At 39.7% G+C, this 12,409-nt stretch overlaps 1 protein-coding gene across 5 annotated transcripts in view; it reads right to left on the reverse strand.

The window, feature by feature from the left end:
• AGTPBP1 (ATP/GTP binding carboxypeptidase 1) overlaps nucleotides 1-12,409 on the reverse strand; it is a 72,629-nt gene that overhangs the window by 23,624 nt on the left and 36,596 nt on the right. For all 5 annotated transcript variants that reach the window (XM_032953294.2, XM_076066828.1, XM_032953293.2 and 2 more), the window contains 4 exons: nucleotides 10,760-10,908; nucleotides 9,661-9,748; nucleotides 4,925-5,069; nucleotides 526-679 (listed from right to left, as the gene is read on the reverse strand). In XM_032953294.2, the coding sequence (XP_032809185.1) occupies nucleotides 526-679; nucleotides 4,925-5,069; nucleotides 9,661-9,748; nucleotides 10,760-10,908 (536 nt within the window). The remainder of the gene's footprint in view (nucleotides 1-525; nucleotides 680-4,924; nucleotides 5,070-9,660; nucleotides 9,749-10,759; nucleotides 10,909-12,409) is intronic.

Genomic DNA, 12,409 nt, shown 5'->3' on the forward strand with positions numbered 1-12,409 from the left:
CACCATAACTTGGTGGAAACAAGTTATTGTTTTCAAAACTTACTGACCACCCCTTTGAGACTTCTTTCGCATGGTACGTAGCCAACCATGCTAATTTGGAGGTGTATGTATAGCCTTTATTTAAACAAGACAACAGCCAATCCATTCTTTATGCCTGTTATTACTGAAGGGCAATGCATGTCATAAAAAATACAGTAAACACTACACAAAACGTCAAAATATCTTACATCGTAAATCTTACATCAATATGAACATTAAACAACCATTAATAATAAATTAACAATCACAAAATATGTACGTACATAAACAGTTAGGGTGTAATACTGTAAACAAGTATAGTGAACATTTACATTGTATGTTACAGCTGCATAGGGTCACTGGCCATAAAAAAAACACCTTACACGTAAGGTTCTTTGAATTATACAACACACTAATTAACAACAAACATTGATTTACAGGCACAATTAATTAAATACCACTTCGTCAGCAGCTGCTTAAATTTCCCTGTTTTGAGGATCTGCTTACTGAGCCTGTAGATGTCCTGCCAGCCGGTGGATTGTGGGGCGGCTGTGATGGTGACCACAGGGCACCCGTTTCCGCCCATGCTCTGGCACAACGTCTGCTGCTTAAAGTATATCTGTCGCTGGTCACAGGCTGCACCCAGGCCCTGTAGGTGAGCCTGTATCAGGAGGACAGAGCAAAGAGAAAATATAAAAAAACAGCACTGCATTCCAGCTACGAATGTAGTTGTGCAATGTGGTGCAAATGAAATATCTGATGTTTCCCCCTTTGTCTTTTTTTCCCCTAACCTTCCCTTCATTTTACAAAAAAATCCATTCTCCTGATCATTGTCCCTACGTCAGTCGGGTAGGCGAGCCCATCTCTCTCCCTTTCCCCTGCCCCGTGAGCACCGCGCCTTTGGCTTTTGTTAGCGGGATTTCTGTGCCTCCTTTACTTTTTTTCCCACTCGTGCTCTGTACCGAGACTTTTCGCCAAAACATATATATACGAAATAAACTTCTGATGTTTTGTAGGTGTGATGATGTTCATGACACAGAAGATATCCTTTTGAAATGCTGTAACATGCAATATACTATTTGTACAGCCCTGTGCTAATCCACTGCTGTATGAAGGCCTTCATGTGACGTTTCAGGCACAGCTGTTATTTGACCGTAGTTTACCATGCCAGTTCGTGCTGGATGGTGAAAGAGAGGGGATTGCCCACGACTGGTTTACAATATCATTCACTGCTGATGTTAGCCGTGACTGGGAATTGAACTCAGGTCGCCTGATTCATAGCAAAGTGCGCTCACCACTACGGGACCAGCCTCTAAGAAAATCCATATGACTATGGGAATTCATTTTTTTTAATTAACTGCTGCTGATGCTTAACAGGCTATAAGATAAACATAAACTCTCCTCTTCAGTTGGAAAATTCTGTCTGAAGGTTATGCATTGATGAATATTAAATGTGGTCACTGGCCAAAATCTAATAAATAATTGTTTTAGGTATTAAAAAATATCTTTAATAAAGAGAGCACATAGAGGAAAGATATATTGCTGGGTATGCCATTTTTACTAAACACTGAAATTCAATCACGGGTCCTAGCAAAAGAATTGCTTTGAAATTGAATTGTATAGATACAGCCTGAAAATAATTGAAAATGCAGTACAATTTCCAGCTGCCTTAAGTGTAAGGGCATGTACTTAATGGGGCATTGTATTACTCGTAACTTTACCATCATTTCCAGAAACATTGTACAGTACAGAGTAAAACCACCTTTTAGGGGCACCACCAACTACAAAACGCCACCGTTTTTGCTGTCGATATTCAATCAATTATTAACATTGCGCCCTTGAACTATGACTGAGGTCGAAGATATTAATTGAATATGGCTGCTCCAAGTTATTCCTGTGCTTAGTGTTTCATATAGATCCTATGCCAAATACAAATATTAATGGTCAAATCTAAAACCATTAGCATGAAGATGTAAAGGTTTTCAATGTATATGTCAGGGTACCATAGCATGGCTACTTGAGCCTTAGCCATTTTCTCCGAATCACAAATAACACAACAGTAAGCTGCACAACATGTATTCATGCAGGCAAATGTTAAGGCAATCTCCTGCAGAAAAATCACAACAAAAGCATTACAGCAAATATAAATATACCCAACCTGTTGGAGAGTAAAATCTTTGAAAACAGCACTTTGTTTCAACAACACTAGGACTACCAATTTACTATAATTGTCAATTATTGTTTTGTTTATTTTTACGGGCACTAAGGTACGATTTGACAAGTGCACCTACCAGAGCACAAACGGGCCGCTCAGGTTCTGGAAAAAAAAACCACGTAAGTGCACAGTGCACTTGCGTGCAGCAATGCAGGTATTCGTGCAGCCATAAAAGGAGAAATTGGCGGCTTATGCATGAAAACTATACGAATGGTATATCCGTGCTCACGTACATGTGTGAATTAGGGGTGGAATGATTCACCAACCCTCCCACACAGCAATTCAATTGTCACAATTCAGGACCGTGATTCAATGCAACGGTGGATTACTTTTTTAACATTGTGGCGAATGAAAGCACCTCAAGCGGTTGCAGAGGTGACTTGAACCCATTATATATAACAAGCACTCATTGGGGAAAAGCACATTTATATATGTATGTTTCAATGCATAATAGGCAATAACTTCTGTGTTGACCGAGGAATGACAGCCATTTTCAAATTTAACACCCTAGCTGCAAAGTGCGATATACATTTTGAACCGGCTAAAACCGGTGACCAAATCTATTTTTTTGGATTTCATTCTGGAAAAATACATTTATTTAGGTTTGTTTTTCAGTTTTGCTGAAAAAAAGGCAGTTTATTCCAGTTCTTGATTCTGGTTTTTGGTTCCACTCTCTGAAATAAGTATTTATACATAGCTCTCAGAGCAAGCAAAATTATTAATGTTATTATTATTTTTAAATGTAAATATTTAGCATATAGAGTGAGGGAAAAAAGTATTTGATCTCCTGCTGATTTTGTACGTTTGCCCACTGACAAAGAAATGATCAGTCGATAATTTTAATGGTAGGTTTATTTGAACAGTGAGAGACAGAATAACAACAACAAAATCCTGAAAAATGCATGTCAAAAATTGTAAAAATTGATTGGCATTTTAATGAGGGAAACAAGTATTTGACCCCCTCTCAATCAGAAAGATTTCTGGCTCCCAGGTGTCTTTTATACAGGTAACAAGCTGAGATTAGGAGCACTCCCTTTAAGAGTGTGCTCCTAATCTCAGCTCATTACCTGGATAAAAGACACCTGTCCACAGAAGCAATCAATCAGATTCCAAACTCTCCACCATGGTCAAGACCAAAGAGCTCTCCAAGGATGTCAGGGACAACACTGTAGACCTACACAAGGCTGGAATGGGCTACAAGACCATTGCCAAGCAGCTTGGTGAGAAGGTGACAACAGTTGGTGCAATTAGTCGCAAATGGAAGAACTGTCAATCTCCCTCGGCCTGGGGCTCCATGCAAGATCTCACCTCGTGGAGTTGCAATGATCATGAGAATGGTGAGGAATCAGCCCAGAACTACACGGGAGGATCTTGTCAATGATCTCAAGGCAGCGGGGACCATAGTCACCAAGAAAACAATTGGTAACACACTACGCCGTGAAGGACTGAAATCCTGCAGCGCCCACAAGGTCCCCCTGCTCAAGAAAGCACATATACATGCCCGTCTGAAGTTTGCCAATGAACATCTGAATGATTCAGAGGACAACTGGGTGAAAGTGTTGTAGTCAGATGAGACTAAAATGGAGCTCTTTGGCATCAACTCAACTCGCCGTGTTTGGAGGAGGAGGAATGCTGCCTATGACCCAAGAACACAATCCCCACCGTCAAACATGGAGGTGGAAACATTATGCTTTGGGTGTGTTTTTCTGCTAAGGGGACAGGACAACTTCACCGCATCAAAGGGATGATGGACGGGGCCATGTACCGTCAAATCTTGGGTGAGAACCTCCTTCCCTCAGCCAGGGCATTGAAAATGGGTCGTAGATGGGTATTCCATCATGACAATAACCCAAAACACACGGCCAAGGCAACAAAGGAATTGCTCAAGAAGAAGCACATTAAGGTCCTGGAGTGGCCTAGCCAGTCTCCTGACCTTAATCCCATGTAAAAATCTGTGGAGGGAGCTGAAGGTTCGAGTTGCCAAACGTCAGCCTCGAAACCTTAATGACTTGGAGAAGATCTGCAAAGAGGAGTGGGACAAAATCCCTCCTGAGATATGTGCAAGCCTGGTGGCCAACTACAAGAAACGTCTGACCTCTGTGATTGCCAACAAGGGTTTTGCCACCAAGTACTAAGTCATGTTTTGCAGAGGGGTCAAATACTTATTTCCCTCATTAAAATGCAAATCAATTTATAACATTTTTGACATGCGTTTTTCTGGATTTTGTTGTTGTTATTCTGTCTCTCACTGTTCAAATAAACCTACCATTAAAATTATAGACTGATAATTTCTTTGTCAGTGGGCAAACGTACAAAATCAACAGGGGATCAAATACTTTTTTCCCTCACTGTATATTGTTTTCTAAGACAGTATATTTTTGGGAAGCTATAAATGTAACACATGGAGCACACCTGTGCACAAATAAATACAAAAATGACCAAGATATATGATTTCGATGTATGTGAAGACTCTGTAGTGCCTCATGCCTATAAGCTGTACGCTCAGCTTGAACAGGGTTGACTTAAAACATAGGTTTTCGTAGCCAATAATGTGACCCATATTTGGTGTGATAATGGATTCGGCCTAAGTTGCATTGACAAAAAACTAATTGCGGCAGGCTCACACATTGCACGTCTAATATGTAATATGTCACGTAATTAATACATGTATAGCGAGAGGTGACAGCTCACCATTAGGCTGGTGTATGTGTAGGGGAAGTGGTAGGCAAAGTAGCAGGCGTCATCCTTGTGAAAGAAGGTCACCGTGAAGGTCAGAGTGTAGTAGGATTTGCCGCGCTGCCCACCAGCTGCTGCCGAGCTGCGCGAGAAGCTGTTCCTAAAAGCACACCGTAGCTATTCAGTATTAGAATCAGAATATGTATTTATACTGCAGGCATCTGATGAGCTATAAAGTTCCTTTTCACAGATGTCCAGTAGAGGCAGGTAGGAACGTGACAACAAACAGTACAACAACACGTGGTAAGTAGCGCAAAGTGCAAGAAAGGTAAACAAACCGCCAAAACACATACAAATAAAACTAAACCATCCCCATCCTATTGAGGAGCCTTTAAAAACCATCACTTTACCCCACATTGCGGGGATCACAAAAACGATCTCCAAAATCTTAAATAAACACAAGATCCAGGTCCGTTTAATCCTGGTTCCGTCTGTAAAAGATGTGATTCCGGACATACAGTACCCTGGTGTCTACAAACTAAGTTGCCTCTGTGGTAGTAGTTACATTGGAGAAACCAAACGCCATGTCTCGGACCGCATTCGTGAACACAAAGCAGACCTTAAAAACACGGTAGGACCAACACCTCGGCCGTGGCAGATCACTGTTATAATTCAGTAGGCTCACATGACATTGACTTTTCCAAGACAGAGGTTCTTTGTAAGCCATCTGGCTACCATGAGAGATTCGTTCATGAGGCTATCCACATATACAAGCACAGAGACAATTTCAACCGAGAAGATGGATTCTGGCTTAGCAATCATTGGAAAGATTTGATTAACCATTTCAGGTCTTAATTAATTGTTCACGCTTACAGTGGCTTTCAGACAGCATACATTAATTTTTCGTCTCCCCCCTCCTCTTTTCAGAACATAGATGGACTAGTCCTTCTAAATAAACTGCCAAATCGCCGCGCGTGGCGCTGACGGTTTTTTAATAAATAAATAAATACACCGTTTAAAAATAAATTAATTAATGCGGACCGTCACACCTGATGACGACCGTTTGTGTTATGGTCGAAACGTCGTGAGAATTGTTATTGTTATATATATTTTATTATTTTATTGTTTCCCTTCAACGTGACTTTACCGAAAGAGCTAAGAATATGAATTACTGCAGTCACGAAAGCTTTAAATCAAAATTCATCCCCATCCTACCAGGCAGAGCCCACTAAGGTATTAACTTATTTTTCAAAAGCGACCTGGCATTCACAAATGATAGTTCAACAAAGTGGCCCATCATTTTGACATTTATAGCACCATATATATAATCTAAATAATCTCAATGCATGTTTACAAATGTGGAGGGAAAAACCGGAGACATGCAGGCAGCCACAAGCAGCCACCCTACGACTTAATGTCACGCGGTCCACATCACTTCGGCTGCACACCAGCAAATGGGGAAGATGATGTAAGAAAGCTAAATGGGGCAATGTCAAGCTTATTTTGCTTTACCAAAAGTCAGAACTCAATTGGCCAGGATTTAGTAATTTGCAAGAATGACCTGGGGGTCACCAAAATGACAAAAGATAAACAAATAAAATACAGTACAGCAAATAAGAAAACAAGCACAATGTATGTTCACAAACTGCAGAGCAGGAATTCTCCTGTTTTTTTCCCTAACGTGCTGGGAGCTTCTTCAGGTACTGAATCGAGTGGCTTACTCCCTCTCTCTCTCTCTGGTATATAGCATTGCTGGCTGCTGTTGGCATATATACGTAGTTGAAGGTGATTGGCTCAGTTCTCTAACATGTGTTTGTAACCAAAACTGAATGCGTAAATTAACCAGCGTAGTATATATTTAGGCAAGCTTGGTGTTTAATAATTGAAATTCGTCATTGTAATCTGACCAAAAGCGTATCTTAATTTTATATGTCTTAACTATTATAAATGATATTTAAAAAATAGTTGCCACACTATTAGTATTGCTGTTTTATATATGTTTTAAATCACTTCAACAGATTGTACAAGTTAAATTAATAGCAATGTACATATTTTAATGGCTTATGAGTATTTTTTACCATAGGAATTAATATCAGAAGCACTTGTTACAGTACAGAAAATTGGCATGGAAGATATGAGATTTTAAACCAAATGTGGTTGACCTTTACATAAAATCATCATGCAATATCTCTGCAGATTGAATCTATTCATGGTCTGGGTGGTGTTCACCTATTAATTTACCTGGAACACTTCATTCTTATTAACAATTGTGTAAAAAAGAATCCACCACTTAAATGGGCAGAGACCATCGCCATCATATGCCTATAAATTACAGACTTCAGCTATAAGTAATGGAAGCTAAATCCAAACTAGCCATGGCTACACCACCATGAATTGCATATAGTAATGCGCATAGGGCATTACATTTAACTGCTACGATAATCTCAAATCAGTTGTGTGAATTATAATGCTTTACGGCGCTGTGGGGGGCGGGGGGGGCAAGGTCAAGAGGGCATGCTCAATTTGCTGGGGGGAATCAGCTTCAACAGAGCCTCAAGCGTCTGGACATATTTATTGGCATGAGACTGACCTTCACCCCCCTCGCAAACAAAAGTGGAAGAATGATAACTAAAAATTGACAAAGGTAAGTAGAGGAATTCTGCTGAATAAAAAAACATGGTGCATTAACGATCCGCCACGCTAAACGGACACCATCCGGAACTTTAGGTAGCCATGAGGTGCTTTGTTCCTGTGTGGTCAACAAACATGCAGGAAGTTTGTGATCTTTTGTGTGGCAAAAAAAATATTCAGTTACACTTGATACCATCATAGAATAACGTGTTAGTCAATATTTCCAAGGATATTACACCTTGTGTAAAATAGCTAAGGCAGCTTAAGAACGGACTAACAATACACAGTTGGAAAAGACGTGAACCACAAACCATCAAACACCAATGGGAAATTTCTAATACGCAAAATAGGACTATAACATTTCATCACATGACATGATAATGAGCACACTGACTAAATTACTATATGTGCCTCTCTGTGGATTCACCACGGAGGCCAATTAAAAAGGGCCAAAATTACTGACGTAGTCAGTGGAAACTCTCTGTATCCATTCGTTGATTTTTGCTTGTGTACACAATCAATAATGCGCAAACATTACAGCAAGAACACAACATGCAACATGGTCGTAAAGTAGAACAAGCATAACGCAGGCGCCTATATCCATGGGGCGTGGTATTAAAATTATGACTGTGCTTTCCCATAACAAATGCTGCTAGTAATAAACAGGTGAAAAGAGAAGCAGTTAAAATGCATCTTTCCTTCAGCCAGGTTGTTTACGGCTCTACCTGAATTAATGCTCAAATCCCATCTATTATGTAGTCGCTCTCCATCCTCGCCCACCGAAAGTGAACTACTTAGCCTAATCAATATGTTTGGGCCACAGGAAATGGCCGATTGACTAAGGAGATAGCGATGGGTCGAACAATGACTCCAGAGCAGTGCTTAACTCTTCCCCATCTATTCCCTGTCCGCTAATTATTCTCAAGGCTTTTTTTCCTACACGTTCTCTGCCACCCGGTTCTCTCAATAACCCCTTTAATTCATCGCCCAGTGCAGCCGATGCAAGACAGCTCTGTACTCACTGGTCACCCATCACCCCATATGCTCACCCAAAAAACCTATTGATTTTTCATTAAGGTAAATAAAAGTCCCCAGTATAAGAGGTCAGAGCATGTCCCATTATGCTGATATTGACTCTGCGCTGACATGGGTAAAACAACCTAAACAGATGTTTTTTAACAGCTTGGTAATTGTTAACTACCATTTACAATATGAACCATAAACAACTAAAAGTATTTTAGGAGGAACATTTCAATAAAAAGGTAGTTAAATTAGTGGTGCATCTCCATTGCTCTCCAATAATTGTAATAATGCTGTTAACATTTTTATAAACATCTGCATTGTTAAAAATGCTTGATATACAAAAAAAACTTGATAGATTTTACAAAAGTAAAATTGCATGGTAAATTTTACATCTTAACTCTACCCCAGGCATCTGCTTGCTTTCTCAAATTGGCTAAGTCAAAGACCATGAGTTCACAAATGTTTATTTTGCCAAACAAATGCTCTCAACTTCAATAATGGAACAAATGCATGCTTTTGCTTCTCCAAAACCAAAGAGATCAGGACGAACCACGTACAGAATATCATCATGTATATTCAATAACCTCCTCCACCAAAGGCTTTTGTAATAAGTGTAAAAATATTGGCGATTGAAAAACGGTCTTTTGGCAGGTCCTGATGTTTTAATATAAGATGATGAGTAACTCGTCAATTGTGGCACACGGTTGCACACGATAAGTTTTGATTTGTGCACGTGAACGTGCGGTCTTGACATGCGCAATTGAATTTCCACTGTCCACAACGTGGGAAACGCACACCACCGCTTTCCCTGTTTAATGATTCGGTAATCAATGCAGACCGCAGTTCAGAATTTGCCAGGCCCTAATCTATTCCAATTAACTTTTAACGCTGAGCCCCAATGGGAAGGGCGTGGTTGGACACCGCGCTTGACCGTTAGTAAATTGAATGCCTGTAATTGTCTTCAAGTTGTGTTTTCCTATGTGGCACACACGGTACAAAACATGTGACCGCCCACACAGCCTGCCCATATGCAATGCTGCTTAAAATGTGATGCTAGTAAATTGCCAGCTATGCTGCAGCTCATAAAGTTACCGTACTTGTAGTAGCAGATGTCTGTGCCGGCCCGTACCCAGTGAGGTCGCCCTGCCATTGCCTCCCGTACTGAATACATGACAGGCTGCATACCTGCAGGACACATGCGGACACACACATTCTAATACACATCAAACTAGTATACGTAAACAAGATATATCCTGATTATATACGAGTTTCCCACCTACAAAATCAGTGGAAAAAATAACTATTCGCTGCTTGAATTAAAATTTTAGTTGCTGGGGTAACTATAAAAAATTGCGTACTTTTTACCATTCGATATTTAAAACTGATATATTTACTATGTACATTTCCCTGCAAAAAATATAGATTTTATATTCTTTCTCTTCCAATGTCATATAACCATGTTGCTGCTGACGTCCCCCATTAGCCTCTGGAGGCTTTAGGGTATCCAGTAGCATTGGGGTTATGATAACCATCTAAAATTCACCTTATATATGCGCCTTGCTCCTGCCATGTAAGCCTGCACCCAAGGGGTCTACAGGTCAGTGGGCAGACCATCTGTACTGGCAAGTAAAATGTGCTTAAGCCAGAGAGACAAACAGACTTGTAGAACCCAATGTCCCTTGGTGGGTAAGTCAATCATCTGCAAACGGTTCAGTTTCAACTTGCTTTTAAAAATAGAATTCATATTGATCTTGGCCTTGTTGTGCTGGCATTACATTGCAATAAAAGCCTTATGCTTCCATTTGAATTCCCAGTGATCCGCAAAATGTTTTACATCATAATCTCATTATTATAATTACAACTATATTTTAAAAATATGAAATTACTCCTTGTCAAAAATGACTTATAGTCTGATAATTACAAAATCTTTCTTCCTTAAATTTACAAAAAATCAGTAGCATTATTTGTCTTGAGCTTGATAGAAGCTAAAGTAACTTATTTGGTGAAACCCTTGAAGACTATTTGTGAAGATTAATGGTGCTGTGTAGACTACATACAGTAAACTGCTTATGATGGGTGCCATTTATTCTCAAAGAGGTTTAAATGCCAGAGGTGCTAAGGATGCTCAAGGTTTCAGACAGAAATATGTCTACATTCTGATGGCACTCACTATCCCCTGAACATTGCAACACGTACCATAGTTGAACTGGCTGTTGACCTTCTCGCAGTTCACGATATTGAAGCGGTACGGCACTCCGCTTTCCATTCCACTCACTTCAAAATAGAACCACTGATGGTGACGGTTGCTGTTAATGTCCGAGTCCAGAATCAGGTCATACTCATATCTGAAGGAGAACAGATAAATCAAAGGCATCAACAGCGGAAATGGACCAATGTGTCATTTGAGGCTTCAATTTTAAGGTGGTCAACTGAATTCACGAGAAGCTGGCTCAAACAATGCGCTCCCTGAATCTGTTGGACGAACAGGAGGATGTCATGTGATGAATAGCATGGTTGTCCACAACTTCAAATACAAATATATCAAATAGCCCCACTAACCACCATCATCGGCCATGGTTTATACACTGGATTAAGGCATCACCACATTATTGCCATCATCTTGTGATGCATCATCTATCTTTCTACTTCACGTAAGCTAATCTCATCCTTTCAGGTGAGTTCCCTCCATTGGCTGTCATTCCATCACCAATCTCATTCATGGCCTTCGTCCGTTCTACCGATGTGTCTTGCCAAAACCAACTTGTTTTCCTTACCAGTCAACAAAATGTCTCTATATTTGTTCTCTCCATGATTGAAATTTCGAAGTGTTAATCTTCTCTCCATACTTGAAGTTTTTATTTACTTTACTTTGTCCGTTTCCAGGACTCAAAACCATACGTCAAAGCAAATAGTGAAGAATATTTTGTTTCGTACTATTAATACCAAACAATTTTAAAATGCTCTTACCATCTGTGATTTAAAGTATCTTTAATGAGATGGTTTCATATAATTGAGCATCTCTGCAGTGACTACTTTAAATTGGCGAAGCAAGCAGGCAAACAATAAATAACAAAGGAGAAACATGTTAATTATTTTTAAAAATTCATGAAAAATGACCAAGAAATAATGAAATATTACTTTATAAATAAAACGAAACTGTGCTCAGAAAAGCAATCAAGCACACACGTTATATTTTTCTGTGTTTAGTTTGTTGTCCTTCCCCCACACCTTCCATTTGCATGGTTGGCTAAGTACGGTGTGAAAGAAGTTCAACATATTACATGACAAGCACATATTTTGTGCAGAATCGAGTGGCCATTCTCACCCTTCACCTGACTACATTATTAGTTCACGTAAATTGTATAACTCATTTCACAGCTTTGACCAATATAACACTGTAGATTTCAATAAAGCTAACCATTTGAAAAGCAAATGAATGTACTCTTCCATGAGGTTCCCCATACACAAATGTATACATGCCAACAAAACTATTCCACATTTAATTTATATGTTCTACACATTGTATGTATGTATGTAGAATTTCTTGCACACCGTATGTAGCCAACCGTGCTAATTGCAGGTGTGGAAAGGCCATCATGTATAACACTCAAAGTTTAATCAAACATAATCAAGCTTTTTTCTTTGGTTCCAAAAATTCCTGAATGGTTGCTTTTCCCTAAACCTGTCGACATCTGTGCTCCCTTGCTCCCTGTCTCCCTCCCCTCTCTCCTGCACCTTTTCCTGGTCGCTCATCTGGGACCCAGCAGTGTGGGACAAATGGTCTGGCAAAAAGCATGAAAATAGTTTTTGAAAAACTGCCAAAATGCTGAGCAACTTTACTCGTTA

The sequence above is a fragment of the Petromyzon marinus genome, chromosome 13 (assembly GCF_048934315.1).
Source record: "Petromyzon marinus isolate PM22_M1 ecotype Great Lakes invasive population chromosome 13, UKy_Petmar_22M1.pri1.0, whole genome shotgun sequence".
Classification (NCBI taxonomy): domain Eukaryota; kingdom Metazoa; phylum Chordata; class Hyperoartia; order Petromyzontiformes; family Petromyzontidae; genus Petromyzon; species Petromyzon marinus.